The sequence below is a fragment of the Sycon ciliatum genome, chromosome 9 (genome assembly GCF_964019385.1).
Source record: "Sycon ciliatum chromosome 9, ocSycCili1.1, whole genome shotgun sequence".
NCBI classification, from domain to species: domain Eukaryota; kingdom Metazoa; phylum Porifera; class Calcarea; order Leucosolenida; family Sycettidae; genus Sycon; species Sycon ciliatum.
In genome coordinates this window covers 1,736,847-1,760,406 of record NC_088651.1, presented here as the reverse complement: position 1 = coordinate 1,760,406, position 23,560 = coordinate 1,736,847, and the positions used below count along the sequence as shown (strand labels likewise).

General features: G+C 45.2%; 1 protein-coding gene and 1 non-coding gene across 2 annotated transcripts in view; both read left to right on the top strand.

Moving 5' to 3' along the window:
• Nucleotides 1-9,881: 9,881 nt before the first annotated feature.
• LOC135824501 (zinc metalloproteinase-disintegrin-like batroxstatin-1) overlaps nt 9,882-23,560 on the top strand; it is a gene marked incomplete at its 3' end in the record, with an annotated part of 18,621 nt that continues 4,942 nt past the window's right edge. Inside the window, 6 exon segments of the mRNA XM_065337236.1 lie at nt 9,882-10,319; nt 14,730-14,812; nt 16,080-16,156; nt 16,737-16,806; nt 20,523-20,611; nt 22,155-22,215. Coding sequence (XP_065193308.1) covers nt 10,085-10,319; nt 14,730-14,812; nt 16,080-16,156; nt 16,737-16,806; nt 20,523-20,611; nt 22,155-22,215 — 615 coding nt within the window.
• Trnaw-cca (transfer RNA tryptophan (anticodon CCA)) overlaps nt 23,497-23,560 on the top strand; it is a 75-nt gene continuing 11 nt past the window's right edge. Inside the window, exon 1 of the tRNA in view lies at nt 23,497-23,560. This exon is cut by the window's right edge and continues 11 nt beyond it. This is a non-coding gene — a tRNA (tRNA-Trp).

The window sequence follows — 23,560 nt, the reverse complement described above, 5'->3', positions numbered from 1 at the left end:
CTACCAGTGTAACAGGTTTAATCAAACTTGAAAAGTAAGAGGCCTGGTTGAGCGTGCCTCGACCAGTTATATGCAAAATGTGATAGTATACATGTGGCAATGGCGCCAATGAAGGTGCTAATAGACAGGCGTAAGACGCATGAGGTGCGAGGGAGTGTAAAGTTATAGAGAACAGGGGGAAACTGTTACACGTCTCAGCAAGGTGATGGGCACGACAACACCGTCGAGATCAAGGAGAAAGAGAAAAACAAGACAATCAGTGAAACGAAGACAAGTACAAGTACAGTACGCGACGATTCCTACATGTACATGTACATGTATGTGTTGCCACGGACAACGATTCCTACATGTACATGTATGTGTTGCCACGGACAACTCCTTCGATGGACAGGATGACCCTACTTTTGAGTTTTTTTTGTCCCCATGCCATGCCATGGCCCAGTGCCAGTGGGATCGTTGCTATGCGTATCGAAGGAAATGTGACGTCCTCACTTAATATTTTTTTGCATTTTCGCCTCGTACACGTGAAACGAAAGATTTTTTGACGGGGATGTGGGCAAAACATTAAGAGTAATCAAGAGCCGACTGTCGACGAAAGGCGTCTTCTACTAATATCGCTAATTCTTACAACGACTGGTTCTTCTTCCCTCCCATTCTTCACAATGCTTTTCGAACTGGATCTAATGATCACAGTACTAGCCATACTATCCCTATTCATCTTAGGAGCTCAGCTTCTTATTTGGTTGTTCGCGTGAACGTCAACCAGCATGCTTCTATGAGCTCTCCTCACTTCATCTGGCTTTTTTCAAAGCCACCACAAATAAATCCAAAGAAAGAATCTTATTAGTTCTGTAGCTTGCGACATCCTTATGTTGCCCGAGTATTGCCAAATCATGTAAATTTGAGTGGCAGCAAACAAGCCTTGATTGCCCTAGTTGTTCTGTAAATCTACATGCAAGTAACATTAGTTAGCAAACGAGGTAATACAATACAATGTGCATACATGATTGTACATTCCCAATCTGCGGACAGCATGCTGTTTGGTTCTTTGTGATCTCATCAGCGCAGCAAAGAGAAAATGAGACCGAACCTCTTAGCAATGACAAACAGCAGAAACATTAACTGCTCGTTCTTCAGTCTGTGTAGCAATTTATTCCTTTCACTGTATTTTCGTTCGTACTGAATCTCTGCATGTCCTGCCCAGTCATCACGGTTCTAACGTGTACATACTGTACATGTACATGTACATTGTCTGCCATTGTTTACATCACGAAATACACCGTCTCCAGCAACCTACAGAACAAATACGACACAGGATTCTTTCTTTGGATTTATTTTTGGTGGCTTTGAAAAAGGCCAGATGAAGTTAAGAAATGCTCAAGGCTGTTGAAGCATGATGCGCGTTCACGTTCACGCTAGCTCACAAAACAGTGGATATAACGCTAAGGCATGAACAAGGAGTATGGCCAGCACTGCCAGAAATTTCTCCAGGTCTGCACCCATTGTGAACACATCCATTGTGCAAATCGACAATAACGTTAATAACGTTTCGTTGGAGTGCGAAAACCGATGATGACGCCTTTCGGACAGCCATCTGCTGCTTATATAATACATTGCACGGATTGGCTGGTGGGCAGTCTAACATACATGTACATATCGTACATGATGTATGTAACTGTTAGACTACCTCCAACTAGTCCAAGCCAGAACTAGAGCTGCACATCCATACTAGTACAGCACATGAGCTGGGTGCGTGGCCCTAGTGCATGCTCAGAAAAAATGAAATGTCACGTGGTATTGACCGCAAGCGTGTGGGCTAAAGCCCTACCACATAATTTTCCCATTTTCGTCTCTTATACGTGAAACGAAAATATTTTTTTACGGGGATGTGGGCAAAAATAATAAACCTTTGGCGAAAGGCATCATTAAACCAATCGTATACAAATAACCTACGTGGAGATAATAATTTTAATATAGCTATGAATAGGATGAAGGCCGCAGACATCACGCAACTACGTTACTTGTTTGACATGTATTACTGTGTATTTTATAACAAAAATATTATTGAAAACCCAGAATCGATTTTCTCGTTCCAATCATCAGTGGGAAAAAACGGAACTAAGGATACAACCAAAGAAACTGAAGTTAAGTACTGTAAATAGAAAGGTGTTAGAAATAACAACAAGATACAAGTGCAATAAAACCACTAAAGGAAACGCAAAAGGTAACAAGATTACATAACCAAAGGCGAGAAGGCACTGAACGAAGTGTCAACCTACGAATACAACTTCAGTGCAACAACGTGCTCTTACTGCTTACACAAAACAGGCTTATGAATTGCGGAACGAGGAGGAGGGCGATGAGATGGACGAGGAGGAGTCTGGTGGGAAGGAGCGAGTTGAGGCGGATGAATGTGTTGATCGTAAGAAGTCAGCTGTGTATCTACACTTGTTATCTCGTCCTGACTGTCTTGGTGTGTATGATGACTCTCATTTTTCTGTACTGTGTCGTGCGCGTTATGTCCAACAGTTGAAAGTCCTTGAGGCAGTTTGTATACGTATTCATAAGCCTGTTTTGTGTAAGCAGAAAGAGCACGTTGTTGCACTGAAGTTGTATTCGTAGGTTGACACTTCGTTCAGTGCCTTCTCGCCTTTGGTTATGTAATCTTGTTACCTTTTTGCGTTTCCTTTAGTGGTTTTATTGCACTTGTATCTTGTTGTTATTTCTAACACCTTTTTATTTACAGTACTTAACTTCAGTTTCTTTGGTTGTATCCTTAGTTCCGTTTTTCCCACTGATGATAGGAACGAGAAAATCGATTCTGGGTTTTCAATAATATTTTTGTTATAAAATACACAGTAATACATGTCAAACAAGTAGCGTAGTTGCGTGATGTCTGCGGCCTTCATCCTATTCATAGCTATATTAAACCAATCGTAGTAGGAATTATCGAAATTAGTAAATTTTACTAATTTTGACAATTCCTACTACGATTGGTTCTTCTTCCCTCCCATTTTTCACAAGTCGTTTGGAACTGGAGCTAGCGATGACAGTAATAGACATACTGGCCCTACTTTTCTTAATATAAAAAAAGTAAATTATCGTTCCGTTCCCGAAGGGAACTCACGACGGCCGCTAACACCCGATAAACCGATTGAACATGCTGTTCCCGTTTGGATGTTTTCCGTTTCAGCCACCATGTCCGCAACCCTTGATAAACTGCAGGCTACTGCTGCTAGAGCATACTTCAATAATAAACTCAAGCGTCGGCCTGACTGGACGACTTCCAAAGAAGACCTCAATGTTCTGTCCTCTTGGGAATCTTTAGCATGGCGACGGCAGATTCTTGGCCTTGTCTATTTCCACCATGTATTCTCCCAATGCCCCTCCTTGTTATCTCACTTCCAGCTACCCTCTTCCCAAAGCAGTCGTCACCCTTCATCCATAATTCTTCCTAAAGCTGGCACCTACTTTCGTAAATCAACCCTTTTTTCTTTGAGTGTTGCCTGGAATAAACCTGAAGATATTCGTTCACTCTCTACAACAGCGAAATTTAGTATTGCTGTTCGTCGGTATCATTCGCAATCCATGTTTTCTTTGAAAGGTATTCCTGACTTTTGTGTCTAGGCTAACCACATCTATGATAGTTTCAATAGTTTGTGTATATGTCAGTTATAGTAGTCCGCAATGCTGCTTTTCTAATTCTCATTATGATTAGCATGCAATGTACTACCCGAAGTACCGAATTTACTTCTTCTGTACTCTATATTCTAATGTATCTTCTACCTCTTCTCCCTTACGAACATACTTTCTCATTTTCCATACTTACTTAGGAGACTCCCTTCGATAGGCATCTATTTGCCTCTGGAGGATCCGTGAAATAAAAATCAATCAAATAAACCCTACTTTTCTTAGGGGCTTATCTTCTCAGAATTATTAGTTGGTTGTTCGCGTAAACGTCAACCAGCATGCTTCTACGGCCGTGAGGTATCCTCACTTCATCTGGCTTTTTTCAAAGCCACTACAAATATAACCGAAGAAAGAATGGAATTATTTCTGTAGCTTGTTACATCCTTATGTTTCCTGATTATTGCGTAAGCATGAACATTGGAGTAGCAGCAAACAGGCCTTGATTGACAGTCTTGTTCTGTATATCTACATGCAGGTTAGCAAACGAGTGAATACATTGTCCGTAGATTGAGTACATATACATGTACATACAAATATTACACAGCAATGAATCAAACAAGTCTCATTCCGCTGTAACTCCGAGTTTCGTGTCAGAACACTTCATCAGACAGCATTTTATACTTGCTCTGTCCAGTGGACATTGAGCACTGTAAGCAGCCTAGGGACTTTAGACAACTGTCTATACATGTACATACATGGTTGTACGTTCCCAATCTGCGGACAGCATGCTGTTTGGTTCTTTGTTTTTTTAAACCCTCTTATACGGGCAATCACAGAACGTGATTTCACTGGAATATGCAACAAGCATAGCCAGACTGGATGAGAAGCCTCTTTTTTCCTCTTTTTTGTAAACCATCAGTTTGACGGGCAGAGCTGACTGAAATAAGTGCCTCTGCCTAACAAATTTCAGATCTCTGGCTCAATAATTGGCCAAGTTTTATGTGAATCTTGTCCACATGTTAAAACAATGTAAAAGAAAGTGGGTCTAGGAAAATGATTCAAAATTGGCACTTTGAAGTTAGGACTGTATAGTCAATACAATTGTGTACAGCACCTACTACAAAATATTGGTCAAGATCTGACCAAAAGTGATTTTGGAGCAAAAGTGTCCCGAACTACCTTACATATAAAAAGTAAAAAGGACCAAGAAACCACAAGTTACACTATACTGTCCACTAACACCACCAATTACTAAACAATCAGCTCATGGGATAACATTGCACGACACTCACCGACAGTACGTACTCATGTTCTACAACTAACTGGCTAGCACCTCTAGCACATCTTGGATGCGCACTCCAACAGCCTTCCAACTTGGAAGGTTCTAAGTTATAGAAGTAACATAAGGAGGGGAAGGTGAGCGCAACCAAGATAAGCACGAACTGAAATTCTCAGCCGTGAAGGACGTTGCTGGATGTTCATGCATGTCAAGATGTGCTAGAGCTGTTAGCCAGTTAGTTGTAGAACGTCAGTACCGTCGGTCAGTGTCATGCAATGTGATCGTATGAGCTGATTGTTTAGTAACTGGTGGTGTTAGTGGACATTATAGTGTAATTTGTAGTTTCTTGGTCCTTTTTACTTTTTATAAATAATTCTTGGCTCTCAATCCGAGTTCAAACTACCTTAGGAGATTGCTTTTTTTCCAGGATAAAAGTTTCATGCTTTGTGATAATTGAATGTTTTCCTAAACACTTTCACTGTATTTTGAATTTTTCGTTTGTACTGAAGCTCTGCATGTCCTTACCAGTAATCAAGGCTCTTACGTGTCATGTACATTTTTTGGTATTTTATTATTTTACTTGGGCATTCCCAACAGACCCTAAGGTCTTCTTACAGGGTAATTACTGCACATGTACATGTACATTGTCTGCCATTGTTTACATCACGAAATAGACCGTCTCCAGCAAGCTACAGAACAAATACGACACAGGATTCTTTCTTTGGATTTATTTTTGGTGGCTTTGAAAAAAGCCAGATGAAATGAAGAAATGCTCAAGGCTGTTGAAGCATGATGCGCGTTCACGTTCACGCTAGCTCACAAAACAGAGCTTATAGCGCTAAGGCATGAACAATCTGTATGGCCAACACGGCCATAACGTTTTCCAGGGTCGGCACTCATTGTGAACACATCCAGTGTGAACGACAATAATGTTAGCTACTTCAAGTAGTTGGAATAGGAAACGCGATACAAAGCAATGCAATGGGACGCCCGGCCTAGGCCTTGACAGATTATGCTAGCATAATGTTTCGCATAATTCCTACCAAAATCGAATCATCGCATAATTCGAGGCAAAATGCATACGAATCGCAAAAAATTGGAATAATCCGCCTGTTCGCATCAAATTCCATACAGTTTTACATGTTCTACAAGTACAAGCAAGAGTACATAACCCCAGGGTTATGTACTCTTGGTACAAGTACAAGTAGATGCACCAGGAAGTCGTAGGTTTACGACTCCCTTGAGAACATGTCCAGTCCACTACAATCAGTGACGGTCGTAGCTGTAGGTCGGACGGTGCGTTGACCCCGTTGAACTTTTGCTGCTACAGTACAACGCCCTCTACAAAAAAATTCCCCTGTTATTTTGCACAGAACCATTATACATCAGCAGCATAATGTGAGCACAATGCGGCATAATATGATAACTTTTAGCATAAAAATAGCATAATTCTGCAATTTTTTCAGCAATGCGAAAAGCATAATTTCACGAAAATATTAGCATAATCTGTCAAGGCCTAGCCCGGCCCAGCGAGCTATGCAGCTAGAGTGGTGTACAGAGTCTACAGACCCTCGATTTCTGCATACAGTAAAATCTGCCAGGGCGGCCACCTGTCCAAGAAGACCACTGCAACCAGGACCAAGGGATGCTGTTTTTAGTCAAATGACCCTGGCTAAGGAGACGACCTGGTAACAGAGACCACATTTTGAAGGTCACTTGAGTGGTCGTCTTAGACAGGTTTCACTGTACTTGCAGCCTCGCATAAAACAGTGACTTGCGAATAACGACGCTTTTCTCTTTCAGGATCAAGGGTCGTTCGATATCGATTTTTATCGGAAAGACAAAAAGGGTAGTGCTGCAGTGCAGGCTTTGTCCAGTCGTGCTCTTTGAGTTGGATTTCAAACGTCGAAACTGCAACTAAACGTCCCATTTACAGTAGGCCGTGTACATGTATGCGCGATAGGACATCCTACTTGTCCATCAATTAAAGAAAAGAAAAAGGACTAAGGAACTGCACGTTACCCTATAATGTCCACTAACACCACCAGTTACTAAGCAATCAGCTCTTGCGATAACATTTCTTTTCTATAAATCAATCCTTGGCTCTCCATCCGAGTCCATATTTGTCTATTGTGTTTAGTTCTGAATGCATGCATTTTGGCCATTGTATCCAGTCTTCTAAAAGCCTATTCACACCGGTCAGTGCAGTGTCAGCCTGGAAAGTAATACATGTCGTGTACATGTAGCTAATTCACTTAGACCAGATGTCCGCATGCCTTTCAAGTCCGAGTCGTACTCGACGCGTTGAGTGTCCGGGTACTTTGGTTCGATGAGAGTGGCATCTGGGCCAGTGTCTTGGTCTCCCAGCAATGATTTCTTTTCTTAGCTGCGACTGATGAGTAATGGTTGTGCACGTATTGCCCGGATTAGTGAAGCCTTTGGAGGCTGTACAGCAGCAGCCCTTGGCGAAGACCCGTTCCACAAGACCACGTCAAACAGAAGTCGACCATTAGCCATTCGGTCCGTTTCTACCTGTTATTGTATGCATCATGGAGTCTCCGCAGGCACTGGTGTAAATCAAGGGAGTCTCCATCTCTGCTGTTGTGTTTCGCTGCGACCGATGAAACATCGTTCAGAAACTCTTCCAACTCCGGTCCTCAGAATCTGAACCCTACAATGTCGCACTGGCCATCTCTGCTCGTAATTGGCAAATACCTTGCCTTACCAGCGTTCACTCACATCTGTTCTCTCTTTCTATCAATCTATTTATCTATCTATCTATCTACCCAATGCTGTAGACAGCAAGCTGTTTCGGCCATAAAGGCCTCATCAGTACAGCTACGAGCTAAGTAGGCCGAGCTACCAGCCATGGTGCAAAGGAGGCACCACAGACGTTAAGATAGCTCTTCGCTCTAGCGCCATCTATCTATCAATCTCTCCGTCTGTCTGTCTGTCTGTCTGTCGGTCTGTTTCTCACTCTCTCTTCCTCCCTCTCTGTCTCTTTCTCGCTGGCTCTCTGTGTCTGTCTGTCCGTGTCTCCGTCTGTCTGTCTGTTTGTCTCTCTCTCTCTCTCTCTCTCTCTCTCTCTCTCTCTCTCTCTCTCTCTCTCTCTCTCTCTCTCTCTCTCTCTCTCTCTCTCTCTCTCTCTCTCTCTCTCTCTCTCTCTCTCTCTCTCTCTCTCTCTCTCTCTCTCTCTCTCTCTCTCTCTCTCTCTCTCTCTCTCTCTCTCTCTCTCTCTCTCTCTCTCTCTCTCTCTCTCTCTCTCTCTCTCTCTCTCTCTGTCTCTCTCTCTCTGTCTCTCTCTCTGTCTCTCTGTCTGTCTCTCTCTCTCTCTCTCTCTCTCTCTCTCTCTCTCTCTGTCTCTCTCTCTGTCTCTCTGTCTGTCTGTCTCTCTCTCTCTCTCTCTCTCTCTCTCTCTCTCTCTCTCTCTCTCTCTCTCTCTCTCTCTCTCTCTCTCTCTCTCTATCTCTCTCTCTCTATCTCTCTCTCTCTCTCTCTCTCTCTCTCTCTCTCTCTCTCTCTCTCTCTCTCTCTCTCTCTCTCTCTCTCTCTCTCTCTCTCTCTCTCTCCCTCTCTCTCTCTCTCTCGCTCTTTCTCTCTTTGACTGGTACAACCACGCTCTATTTGACGTTCGTACCTCTACATGATCCCCTTCTAAACCTCGACATGATCCCCTTCTAAACCTCTACATGATCCCCTTCTAAACCTTGACATGCATCATCGTATAGAGAATGGTCATACAGAAGTTAGTCTCGTCTGGATTGCCCCTTTCTTTACGAATCAATTACACGAATAAACAATAATTGTGTTCCTCTTACTCTGGCATTCACACAACGTTGGTCACACACTGACTAACACCCCCAGCAATCGACTTCACTGCATGGCTTTGTGTGACTTTTATCATCAAACATTCGTCACCCATGTGCAGTCCCGCTCAGTAATTTTCAGGGTGTACCCTAATCTACGATCGATGGCTGTTGCTCCTCGCAACAACCCGTGTCCGAGAATGAAGAGTAGCTGGCGTGCACTCTTCTCGTTTTTTGTTTTGCACTTAGCTTCAAGTGGAATTCGATTAGCACATACCTAAATTACTTAGTCTGTTGTCAGCTAGGTTGATTCCCATAGATCCTCTCCGATGAAGGAACCGCGTACTATGTACTATAATTACTATAATTATTATGTAGTGAGCTTGAACCATCAGCTAATTCAAGAGTGTCACTTTGCTCTCCCCATCAGTCTGATGCAGCAATGGGATCATGCATGCTTTGTGTGCTGCTGCAGCTGCAACTGGATCTACTGAATGTGCCTGTCCCCATGCAGCCAGCGCTTGAGCGCGGCACCCCAGGGTACAAACACTGAGAACCTGATTCTCCATGTTCACACTGGCTAAAGGTTGAAGTGAGGTGTGCCAGTTTCGGTGATCGGAGGCATTGCCCCGAGCCAGCCGAAAATCATTCTCCAGGACCTTTCTGTGAATGCATTGGTACAACCGTCCGTCTCCTGTGGAATGAATTCATCAAGATATTTCCCTATGCACATTTGTATTCATAGCCGGATGGGATGAACACGTGATGCCCTTAGATGGAGAGGATCCAGGACACACACTCTGACTATCTCTCAGCACTTGTGTCTGTTTGGTGCGAACTGACATTCAACTGTGAGCATTGCCATTGCCATTGCGGCATTGGTTCCAGTGCATCTGTAGTGTAGATAATAATGTAGGCACGAGCATTCAGTGACTGGGGCGATATTACATACACAAGGGGGAAACTGAGAGTGCGTTCAGCTCAGGTGATCACGCTACTGACACTAGTCACTACTGAGCTCTCAGGGTAGACTCTACCGCCGGGTACGGTGTGTGGTTGATGGTGGGTGAGGTCATGTACGTGCGACCGCCGTCGGAGTACTAGTACCGTCAAAACAAACTCGTCCAATGACTAGTATGTGCTAGCGTTTTCACCTTCACGTCTCAGCACAATTATTTTCGAACTTCCGTACGGGATTCCTAGCCTTTGCTTGGGCTTCACTCGGGTTCTTACCAATGTGTTGTCCGCTCGGCACATAGGAATTTATTTGTTCATAGATTTATTCTCGCTGCAGTTCGGCGGTTCGGCGGCACAAGATTGAGACCCGTAATCCGTATGTGTGGGTAGTCCTTGTGGAAACCTCTGCGAAATGCCAGAGTTCTCCAGCCGTCTTCGCAGCGGACATGCCGGTCACCTTCCGCCTAGCGCACTGCTACTGTGCATTCTAGCGTGCTGCGCTGCCATAGCGGCGTCCGAAGATGAGTTGCCGGAGCAAGGCGTCATCCCCATCAGCCTTCAGGTGCAGGAAAAGATTATGCCGGAACCGGTCGCTATGGAAGAGCACATGGCCTCGGCGGACCTTCATCCGATTCACATGGGAAGCGGTAAGGCAGCATAAATGGCGAGTGTGTACCATTGTGTAGGCGTTGGAGGGAGGCTTGAAGAGCGTGCACTGTAAAGGGCTGCCAATAAAATTGCTTTGACTTCTCGATAAACGTTTGCAAAAGTGATAGGAACTTTATTCCAAAGTGTTTTGCTAGAATATCCCGCTGAGACCACGTACACTGCGGAGACTAGCACGAAACTCGTTGTCATCTGGGCGGCTCAACACGAGCATCTAACAGCTGGGAATGCCCGCCCCACCTTCCCGCTTGGAAGGTCCGTTGCCGTCGAGGGAGCCAATTCCACAGAACTATCCAGCCGCCCGTCCGTGTCTGTACAAGCCTTTCCAAATTCTTGGAATTTTGTTTACTTTATCATGCTCAACCATGACCAGAGCAGTCGATCACTGCAGTGTGGTACACCTAGATAAATCATGCCTTCTGCTAGTTGTGACGAGTGTTCTAAACCAGGTGGTATATGACCTGAGGGTTGTCTTCTTGGCCTAATCTTGTACTCTCATGGAGGTGGAAACAAGCAGAAGGCCACCCTTCCCCTTCTGATCCAATTAGAACCTTCCAGTGGTGTTCTGTGTAGAGACGTACCCCAGTTGTGCTGTGGGTAGAGTCATCCAGTAGTTTTATAGCAGAGGCATACACCGGTGATGTTTTGGAAGAGGCGTACCCCCGGTTGTGTGCAGAAGCATACTCCCGTAATATTGTGTGTAGAGACCTACACTGGTTGTGTTCGGTACAGAAGCGTACTCCAGTGGTGTTTTGTGGAGGGACACACCCCGGATTGTGGTTCAGCATAGTCATAATGTTGGTTGTGTTTTGTGCTGAAGCAAACTCCACTAGTGTTGTGTGTAAAGACATACACAGGTTGTGTTTTGTGCTGAAGCAAACTCCACTAGTGTTGTGTGTAAAGACATACACAGGTTGTGTTTGCTATAAACGTATTGGTGTTTTGTGCAGAGATGTACCCTGTTGTGGTTTTCCAGAGATATATAGGGAGCCAGTAGGTTTCCGGCATCCAGTAGCTGTGTATTCGTAGAGAGGCATACTCCAGTGGCGTATTGTGCAGAGGCCTATCCCGCTGGTGTATTTTTTGTCCAGAGGCCTCGTACTCCAGTGAGATTTTTTGGTGTAGAGTCGTGCCGGACAATAGGAATTTCACATGATATTTCAGATGATGTTTTCAGATGATGATGTTTCAGATGATGTTTGCTCAGTTTATCCCTGTAGCGCAGAACTCTTGTCAGTATTGCTAGCATCTCCATGCCAGTAGACTAAAAGGAGGAATATGTCTGACACGGAGGCTGTGTAACTTGGCCATACCCTGGGGCAGAGTACCTATTTTCCATTACATCAATGGGAGTGTAGAGTGTCCGTCTGAAATTTCAGTCATCTGAAATACTCTTGCAGCACATTGGAACCTGTACTGAAATACGCCTGTGAATTGGGCACACTTCGACAATCAGGACACCTGGCAATAGGGAAGACCTCGGAATTCAGGTTATAATGAAATTGAAGACGCCCTGGAGTTGAGAACACTCTGGAACTGTGGACATCCTAGTAGATGACGATGTGGGAATGATGACACCTTTTGGTAGTCTGCTGGAGGTACCAGCCTCCAAAATTAGCATCCAAATTATGGGCATCGTTATGAACAGGCTCAAAATCGCACTGGAAAAATAGGCAGGAACCATTGCAGCCGCTGACAACAAACTAGATCTACAGCAAGAGTTAGGGCACAATGTCAACGAGTACAGGGCAAAAATAGCAAAGTGCACTATCTTCCAGCAAACTGCGCCAACATAGACCCATGGCCTCAACAATACTAGCATAGCCTGAATTGTCATAAAATAGAACCAGTGTTACTGGTTTCGCCAAAGGCGCAAGTGAAGTACGGAAGTTAACGAAAAGTATTCATGTCGTAAATTTTGAAGACTTCACTTGCCTAGTGAATGGCTCTTGAGACACCAGCTAATACTGTATGAAGCTGACAGCTAATTTTAACCAGTTAGATACAGCATGTGATTCTTAGCATGTGTTTACAGCAATTGTACAAAACATTGTACAAAAATTTGTACAAAATGTATGAGGCGCCTAAAATTGTACTACTGTTTGATTTTGTTTTCGAACATGTCTTTTTCAGTCGTGTACACGTGCAAGCCATGCATGGTGATCTTGTGCAACTGTTTCCTGCAAAGTACAGGTTTCTGACCTGTAGGGAATAGGTAGGGAATAGGCCTGCTATCTGTTTTGAAGGCCACTTCAAGTTGGAGTGTTACGTGATATGGAACTGAAGGCCTGTGTGCGCCATGTCTTGGGTGGTGCTGGGTTGAGCACCCTACAGGGGCCACAACGGCTAGCTGTGTGTTACAAGTCCTTGTGAGCTGATGAGTGTGTACTAGAATGTGTGTCTGGCCAGGTTCTGAAGGAGCATTCGCTCAATTATAGAGTCAAAATCAGGCATGTTTTCTAAGAGGGCAGGAATGTCGTACTACAAACGAGCACTCAACATGTCACAGTCAAAACACAAACTCCTCAACTCCCTGGTATAGCACGGGCGCCTACGCCAAGTACTGTAAGCAGAAATATTCGTCTGGAATTCAGTTTCGTCTTTTTCGTCCAAGGAGCTTTGGGACTAAATTAAATGCCGGACGAATGTCGATTTGTCCAGCTTTTCAATACACTCTTATGATCCCTGGACGAAATTTACAACCGGACGAACTCCCTTTCTTTAGAGTTGGACGAAAGTATTGACCGACGAAATTTTCTGCCTGTGCAGTATGCCCAGTATCAGTGTAACAGTAGCAAAGCCAAATAGTACATCCGGCTCTTGGTGGGAAAATTACCAATAGCTGGACATACATGTATCACTGATATATATCATCATGGCCTAAGGTAGTGTTTCATGCATTTCACTTTCGGGTCAACGACGGATTTTTTTTCATTTTCCTCTCTTTTTCTACGAAATGCACTCCCTGCAAAGTACATTGAAGAGACCAATGATGTCCTTTCAGCGCATAACAAGCAGCTACCAACTGCCAGGGAGATGGTGGAGTGGGTGGGGCATATGAAGCTCTGCCGATCATAATGGCATTGGCATCACTGCTGGGCATGTGCACTAGGAGAGGAGCAAATAGAAAATAGGAGATAATGAGAGCGTACATGCCAATAATCCCGATTTGGCCGGCACCGTCCCTATATCGAGGGTGGTAATAGGCACCCAGAAGTGCATTTGCTGTATACCTCACGGGTTCGTTTGTATGCATTTTCATACCTAGGTATGTCATTGTCCCGATCTCAGGTTTGCAAGGTCGGTAGGTATGTGAGAAGGTATTGGCTGCTGATTGCTATCCAGTGATCAAAAGTAAAATTAATGAAGCCCAGAGTGTGCAGCTTTTGGCTTTTTCTGCATGGGTGTCTGTCACGACGAAATTCCGGGACTGCATCATATCTGGTGTACATCTGAGGCGGGAAGTGGCGTAGTGCATGCAACTGTGGTGCAGTTGTGCAGAAAGAGATCTGCTTGAATCCTCCTTATAGTTATATACGCACTGCAGCAGTAAAAGGATGTAATCATGGAATTTAGCCGTGACAGCAACCCATCAGAGCTGCCCACTCTGGGTTTCATGCACTCTTGCTATCATCAAGCACTATGTATGTCACATGAACTCCCACTTATTCAAACACAAGCACATGTCGTACCAACCCTGTTTCCCCGAACTCTCCCAACTTAGCTGCCTTGCACACCTAACGAGAGACGCACAATTGTTACGATTTTTCACCTGTGACTCATGCAAACACTGGGGTCATAATACCATGTTACAATCATGAAATGCAAAAAAATGTAAAAAACGTGATTCATAAACGTTTTTTTCTTTCGATGGTCATCAGTGAACCCACATCGAATGGCGATTTACAATTTTGTCACGCCTTTGCGACAATGTAATCACTTTTTCACCCTTGCTGCTGCGGTAGTTTTTGTAGCCACCAATCATGACTTTGTAGCTTTGTTTGAGCACACAATTATAATACTTGTAGATCGCCATTCGATGTAGGTTCACTGATGACCATCGAAAGAAAAAAAATCTATGAATCACATTTTGTACATTTTTTTGCATGTTATGATTGTTGCATGGTATTATGTTGGCATCATTTGTTCTCAATCCGAATAACCATTGTGGACAATATAGAGTATTAGTAGATTATACACTATTCAATAATTACAGTTCGCGGCCTGCGACGGAGCTGCGACAACCTACGATGCAACGTCTTGCAGAAAAAAACTCTCGATCGCATTGTTCGTCGCTCATGGCGTCGCAGAAGTGATTATTGTTCATCGCGCTTGAGTGTGTAAGTTTTTTTATTCTGTGTTCTTATTCTTCACTTTTTGGTTGTCTGCAGATCCGAGGTTGTTGGTGGACGAACATCATACGTTTATACCAGTGATGATGACATCGCACATCATGACACCTGAACAGAAGTTGGTAAGACCAGGAGATCGTACAGCACAGCCAGTGGTACAGCGCTGCTAAACAAAGTCCAGTCGCGCCACTCAAGTTTGCGCCTTGCCCCATTTCGCAGCCCAGTGTTCGCAGGGTTCAGGGCTGCGCAACGTCGTTTGAGTGACTCGACTGGATTTCATTGAGCAACACTGTAGAAGACTCGTGATCATGTCCTGAAGAACGAACAGGCTACAATGTTATCATCTGCAGGGCATCCCTATGTACATGGCGCCTCCATTGTAAAGACATAGACATGAAACACGAAAAAAAGGAAAGTGTAGGCTACGGCTCTGTACCCCTAGTTCTTCGGTATCAGACAATACTATAACCCCCAAGAGTAGTAGCAGGATTGCATAAACAAGAGTATGCAACTGTGGTTATGCGTCAGTGTTCAACGTCCTGCCTTCATTACGTAACTTGCCTCCATCACGCTCTGAAAGCATGCACTCAAACCCCCCAATTTCTCGTAGAAGCCCATCCGGGGTTTTTTCTATTTGTTCCGGTACCTACGCGATCTCTAAATGTTGAAGTGTGAACTCCAGTTACGTGCGAAAGTTCATTTCAAACCAGACAGAAAGTGCAGTGTTAGATTTTCCGCAGTGCGAGGACTGCAGCTGAATGATGTAATGGAGGCAGCGAGCCGTGCATCTGGCCCATAGAAAAGAGACCACAGTTGCTACTCTTGTTTATGGACGCTTGGTAGTACTAGTATCTTCAATATTATTACTGCAACGAATTTTCAGGCGCCGATGCCTTCTCAACAGACCAATGGTCTACAATACGGAAGAAGAGTGTGCAACAGCCACCGGCACACTCCATATTCAGTGGTGTTGACAGCAGTTATAGAGGTTTCACATCACGTGGAAGAAGTGTTGTAGACTCCGTGCCACGGCAGAAGAGGACATATCGTATTGGTGTGATATCTAACCTTTGCAGACGTCATAACACAATTTCTCCAAAAGTCACAAGTATATCATGTTTCTCGTTGGATGCTAGTGTTTGAGTGATGGTGTGAGTGTGTATGTGTGTGCGCTTGGACATTAGTGTGTGTGTGGGGGGGGGGGGGGCATGGGGTGGGCGTGGGGGGGGGGGGGGGGGAGCGGGGGTGTTTGTGTGTTTGTGTGCCTTTCTGACTGTCTATCTATCTATGCATCTGTCTATCTATGTATCTGTCTGTCTGTCTGCCTGCCTGCCTGTCTGTCTCTCTGTCTGTCTGCCTTCCCGTCTGTCGGCCTGCCTGTCTGTATAGATGTTGTACACAGGCACTCTCACTGTTGGTGTGTCAGGCTTCGGAAAGACCTGGATACTGGACCTCCTGCAGAACAGGTATGATTGGAAGGATATGCATGAGACAATGTCCTGCTTTTGAAGTGGTGTCTTGTAGGTACATGAAGGCTTTTGAATCATCGAATCACTGGAAATACTTGGGCACACTTGTTCATGAAGTTGATGGTCTTTCAAGCTGCAATAGCAATTTTTTGGGAGTTGCATCTTTCAGGCCTGACGAAACCGGTCTGGTTTGTCAGGCCATGGCTGGACCAAATTTTGTGGACAAGGACGTGTGTTTACTGCTGAGGAGGTCATGTGTATAATACTGATCTTAGTATGACAGGTCAGGGTACAACTGGACCTGCTTCCTGTGTTTTTGTACTTTTAAACAAATGTGTCAGATCATTTTTACCACTGCCAATATCAGAAACACTTTTGGCACAGGAAAAACCTCTTGAGTCGTTCGTGAACCACCACGCTGCCATGTACACATGACCAATGGATCTCCTCTGTCGCTCCCTTGAATGCAAAGTGTCTTCGTTTCACCTGATTGTCGAACCCTGATGTATGTGACTTGCTGCTGGGCTGAGGAATGAGCATTTTTGTAGCTAAGGCTATGGTTTTCTGTTTCTTGCAGACTCGCTATTGGCAGGCGTGGGATGAACTTCCGCCTCGATCCGGAAACCGGCGAGCTCCTCCATGACGAGGTGAGATGTTTATGTTGTTCATACCCCCCCCCCCCCCCCCAGGGCCACATCTGCTTATGTAATGCACTGTATTCATTGGTTCGAGGGAAAAGTCTGAAGACAACGTTGACTGTCGCCACCAGGACACAAACCATAGACCTTCGCTTGAGGCCAGGAAATCTCTAACGACTGAGCTGAGGCGTACCTGTTTATGCGAGCAGAGACCGTTCAACATTTTCTACCGACTTCCCAAACTCACTGTGCGCTAACTTGGCAGTGCACTGTTTTAATGAACTCTATTAATGTTTGGCTTGCATGAACGTTAGCCTCGAGTCTGTGCATGCTATTCATTCATTCATTGCTGGCCTGTCCTCTCTCAGACCGGCGACTGCGTTTTCAGTGCAACAGCTTCCTGGTCATATACTGCACACACTCAGTGCTCATCATTCTGTGAGAACCTGCCCTCGCCTGGTAAAAAGACACCATGGCCTGTGAGGGGATGGATGACGCCTCTCCAGATGTTCCTGTTGCCGAAGCCCGCCTTGATAGCAACTAGCTAACACGGGTAACGGATACCGACTGATCAACAGAGACTATCTTAAAAATGGAGTTGTCATTGTGTGCAGATTGTAAAGTTTCATTTTCTTTTTACTAAGTTTTATTTTGCTTTGTAGTTGTTGCGTCAGGCGAGTGAAATTAAAAATATATATAAAACATTTGATGAGCTGAACTAATGAAACCCGTATCATACACCACTCAGCAAAGCCTGTTCCTGTTCCTGTTCCTGTTCCTGTTCCTGTTCCTGTTCTCAATCTACTGTAAGTCTACTAATTTCCGGCCCATTAAAATTTCGGGGATCCCAGGGCTAAAACAGATTTCGGCTGCAAAAACTTTTTCCGCCTGTACTGCTGCTGCCTGTATGCACTGTCACACTGAACCTTGCAAAACGAAATTTCGGCTGCAACAAATCTTTGACCAAATATGATTAGGCCGAAAACAGCCGAAAATAAATATGCAAATAGTTTCCTCTGAGAGAAAAATGCGATAATACTCATAAAAAGGACACACTTCAGGCTCTTTACGAACATCTTGAAAATGTTTGGTTTCACAAGTATACTTTCAAATATGTGCCGAATATTTGTTGACTTACAGCACCTTGATTGACTTGCAATCTGCAGTACGATCCACATCCCACTGACCCTCAGCCAGTAACCTCATTCTGGAACTTCTGGAGAGACCAGATACTGAAACTAGCCGTGCACCACTGCCAAGTGACCAGAAGCAAGTCCCGCAAAAATTCTACGCCCACTCGTCCCTGGATGACGAAGGATCTCCTCAGCCAGATCAAAACAAAGCACAAACAGTTCCGCACCTACAAGGCGACCCAACTAGACTCAGATTGGAAACTGTACACAGCCCAGCGTAACCGAGTAACCGCTCTTTTGCGACAGGCTAAGTCCGACTTTGTCCAGCAAACAACGTCAACGGGTACAAACCTCCACCGTCTACTGAAGCACCTGAAAAAACCGCCTAAGAAAACAATTCCCACACTATCGACAGCCAACTCCACTGCAGCCACGGCTATGGAGAAAGCAACAGCTCTCAACAAGTTCTTTATCTCCCAAAGCCAACAGTCCATCGACAAGACCACCTGTACTACACCAGACATCAACACTACCCCTGACATCAGTCATACTCTAAATACAATCGCAGCAACAGTGGAAGAGGTCGAGAAGCTTCTATGCAGTCTAGACACTGGCAAGAGCCCAGGCTTTGACAACATCCCAACTCGGCTCCTGAAAGAAACTGCAAAGGAAATCTCCCCATCTCTCACTAGTCTCTACAATCTGTCCTTCAGAACCGGAGAAATACCACAGGATTGGAAAGACGCAACTATTACACCCATCCCTAAGTCGGGCAACCCCTCCCATCCTACCAACTACCGACCCATCTCCCTGCTCAGTATAATATCAAAAACACAAGAAAAAATAGTCCACTCTCGTCTGTACAATCACATAGCACCGCACTTACCCTCCAACCAATCCGGCTTCAGGAAACAAGACGGGACCGAGCTGCAACTCGCACGGATCGTCCACCAGATATCCACAGCTAGGGATGCGGGGAAGCATGTTGTAACGTGTTTCTTCGATCTCAGTAAAGCCTTTGATCGTGTATGGCATCAAGGCTTGCTGAAAAAGCTGAGCCACTATGGTGTCGACGGCAAGGCTCACAATTGGCTCGAAGCCTACTTGACAGGACGCAGACAGCGGGTGCAGGTTGAAGGCACAACATCCGCCTTCATACCAATACCAGCAGGAGTGCCCCAGGGCTTGGTCCTGGGACCACTTCTGTTCCTGGCGTACACCATTGACCTGCCCACTGCCTGTGAAAATGCTACAACCTCGTGTAGCCAGTTCGCGGACGACACCGCACTAATTGCCATTGCAGGCAGCTACATTGAGTGTGAGGCTGCGCTACAAAGAAGCGTCGATGCCGCAGCAGAATGGCTAGAGCGCTGGCACCTGCTAGTCAATAAAACGAAAACCGTCATCCTCCCGTTCTACCATGCTAACCGACCCCCACCACGACTACCCGAAATAAAACTTGGCCAAACCCTATTAGAAACAGTAACACAACATCGTCACCTCGGCATCATCTTTCAGCACGACCTAAGATGGTCAGCCCACCTTGACTTTGTGCTGAAGAAAGCCGTAAAATCTTTTAATATTCTCTTTAGGCTCAAATCAACTCTACACACTAAATCACTCTCTCTCATTTACAAAACGTATATCCTGCCTATAATTGAATATGCATGCATTGCTGTCACCCCGCTCTCAATCGCAGCTCTTGACCGTCTTGAGCGAATCCAGCGCAAGGCGGCCAGAATCTGCCTCCGTCTCCCCCTTTACACTCCTCTGGATCATTCAACACTGCTCCATCGGCTCAAATGGCCGACAATGTTCTCTCGCCGCAAAGTGAAGCTCACCCTTCTTGCTCACTCCATAAAATACCAATATGCCCCACAACACATACGCTTGCTCAACACCCCCGCTCAAGTTACGGCCCAGTACAGCCTTCGACACGCACGCACTTGGCACCTCCCACCCTCCAGAACCGATCGCTGTAAAGACTCCCCACTGTACAAGTCCCTAGAATACTACAATGCCCTCCCTGCTAGCATTCGTGACATCTCCTCCCGACCTGCTTTCAAACAAGAAATCTGCTCACTGCTGATTAACTCAATCTGCTCCTGCAGCGCTCACCCTCTCCCATACTTGTAAAGTTCAAAGTGATGTAAATCACTTTCCAACTGTTTAACCCACAATCTCACCTTCTCATAAATTTATCTCTTATTGGCGATGGTGCCATCGTGAGAATAAAGAATTCAAACAGACTTAGAAAGAATGGTGTCTGTACTCAGCTGTTCATGCACGGCTTCCTGATATCCTGCCTGCGTTTTGGAAATCTTTCATTCTCACGATGGCCTGTGGACAATAAGAGAAAACGAAATGCAGGCACGGGGTTCGGATAAAGAGAAATCAAAGTTTAGCACCTGGCTGAAATAGCAGCGATGGTAATAAAGAGTTTATTGTTATTATTACATCTTCCAGTGGCTAAAGATGAATCAGTGTCAATATAGATGAGGAGGGTGCGTTTGCCAGCCATGGCGTAGAGAGAAAGTATAATAAGTGTGGTTTAGCATGGCTTCTTCTTGTTATTGTTGTGTGTCTGAACAGGTTGGTGCAGAGACGTGCTATTACCACGGTGTGGTGCGCGGCATGGGGAACAAGACCTGGGTGGCAGCCAGCACCTGCTCTGGATTCAGGTTAGTACATGTGTGCCACACCCATACCCAGCACCTGCTCTGGATTCACGTTAGTACATGTACCACACTCAAACTTCGTTTTATCCGGGGTGATCTGGGACCGAACACTACCCGTAACTTTGAAATGCTTGCATCTCCGAATCACTTACCGCATTGTCCGACGTATAAGCCACACTGGAGTATAATCCGCACCCCGTGTTTGCCACGAAATACAGACATCCACCTGTGCGTTTGTTGCTTATTGTGTTTTTGTTTGTATTCAATTCGTTTTGTCCATTTTCTTCAATTTATTTTTGGAACACGGTCCATGCTGTGTAATCAGTCGTGTTGAGAAAAGAATTGAAAAAAACTCGCCCAAAGTGTGCCTGGTAGACCAAAGGTCTCGTAACTCCGGGGTCCAGATAACCGAGCTACGAGTATATTTTTGTGCTTGAAGCGGATTTTTGTGATACCCTGTATTGGTCACTATCACCCTGGTGAACACAAAAAAGTATTATTAAAAAATTTCACAATTCGCGTGTGACTCGGCAGTTTTCCGCATCCGTAGGAACGCCACCACTCTCTAGGATCAAGGCGCAGATGCACAAGGTTGCCATCAAATTCCTGTTCATACTTTTCTACTCGTTGTGTACTGTGTTGTTCCAGCTTTCTGCCTCGGACTAGTACCCGTTTTGTTTTAGTCCTGTGTTTTTCAGTATTCTCCCATCTAGGCGTTTGGCCGTTTGTAGCCCATTCGTACTGTTTCAGAACAGGCGGACGGTCCACTCTCGCCTTCATTAGTTCTCTGGCTCTCTAACTCTCTGGCTCTCACTCTCTGGCAGTTGTGTGTGTGTGTGTGTGTGGGTGTGTGTGTGTGTGTGTGTGTGTGTGTGTGTGTGTGTGTGTGTGTGTGTGTGTGTGTGTGTGTGTGTGTGTGTGTGTGTGTGTGTGTGTGTGTGTGTGTGTGTGTGTGTGTGTGTGTGTGTGTGTGTGTGTGTGTGTGTGTGTCTCTCTCTCTCTCTCATTCTCTCTCTCTATCTCTAATACACCGCCCTTCCCTCCTTCCTTGTACCACTGCCGTGTCCGGCTATGTGACCCCCAAAGGGGCAGACTCGGATTTGTGCTATCCATCAGGGCGCTCGACGGGAGTGTCTTATCGCGTTACATTTGTGGGGACTCTCATCCTGCCGTCGACGAAAACTAATACACACACACCCAAACACACACACACACACACACACACACACACACACACACACATACCACACACACACACATAACACACACACACACACATAACACACACACACACACACACACACACACACACACACACACAAACACACATAAACATATACACACTCTCTCCTTCTGTTGTATGAACTATTCTAAATTTACATGAAAAGCCCTCGACACATCATCCTCAATTCAAGTGGTATTCCAAATTTATAAAACAATACGTTAGAAGAAACTTTGACAGAGCCGAAGGCAACTCTCGGTCAAAAGTGCGTAGAAGGCAAAGTGGGTACTAAGTTAACTTGTTCAACACTTCTGTGCTGCACAGTGCTACATTCTTCGATGGAATAGCTGCCTACAACACGGCCCCATTGGAAAAGGGCGCAACGGTAAGATGTTGTTGACTTCTGTTAGTTAACTCCTCCCGGACGTTCTACAACCTTTCCCAAGCTGGCCTGCATGCACCCTCGTACTCACCTTTCGTTTCGTTCGTCTTGGTCTCTGTCTCTTCGTCTCCTGTAATAAATGTCGTTCCACCAACCCGTTGTCCGTTGTGTCTTGAGAGTATCCCCCTTTCTGTAGTCAACACTTCTGACCCAAGCGAACGGGATGCTTTTTCTCCGGAGCCCATCGTAACTAGTTTAATGACCCGATATTTGATTGAATACTGTTGAGTCCTAACAAGTCACTGACGACGGGAACAGGTAGGTTGGTGGAACGACATTCATTAGAAACGGGACAAGAGACCAAGACGTACGAAACGACTACTTGGTGATTATTGAAGAGGGAGATTATTGAAGAGAGCGAGTTGAAGAGAGAGCAACGCAATATAAAGGGCCTGGGTAGCTATGGCAAACATGGGCGCCCAAGTAGCTACCCAGGCCAAATGAATAATGCATGAACTAATGAACATGAACTACATGTACTTGTGGGCCTAACAATACTATTGTAACGAAACGTCTTTTTATTTTATTTTTTGTACAAATTACACAACCCTACCAGTGTAATAATGGAAAAGATAAGGGAGACAGTAGACGAAGACAAGGAGTCGACAGATGGAACAACGGGGAAGTAGGGGCTACAGCTTAAGCTGTAGCTGTGTTGCTGGGGCATGAGACACGATCACGCCTACAATGCAAAGTTGGTGTAGCTACACCAACTTTAGGTTTCCCTTGCTATTGATTGTCGAGTCGCCTAGCGGTCGCCGCATTTATTTGGCGTTGTTCCTGTACGGCACTAAATTATACGGACTTGAAGCTGCTCCAGGGTATTCTGTTGCTGTTGCATATCTACACGTAACTGTCGTTGCTGCTCTTGAAGCTGCTCTGCCGACTGTCGTTGCTGCTCTTGAAGCTGCTCAGCCGACTGTCGTTGCTGCTCTTGAAGCTACTCAGCCGACTGTCGTTGCTGCTCTTGCAGCTGCTCAACCACCTGTTGGATATCCACACGTAACTGTTGAATATCTTGGTGAAGGTGGCGGACCGACTGTTGCACCACCAGTTGCATCCGCTCAAGAGACGAACACAGTGCTTCATCTTTTTGCTCATCATTTCTTATGACATCGTTCACGCTCGTCAGGGAGCGTGCATTCATCACTTCACAATGTGTTTACCCTTAGCCAGGTCGTCCATAGTGTGAGGAGCTGCACGTATACCTGACAAACAGTGAACGCAACTAATTACCTCAGTCGGTAGAGCATGAGACTCCAAATCTCAGGGTCGTGGGTTCGAGCCC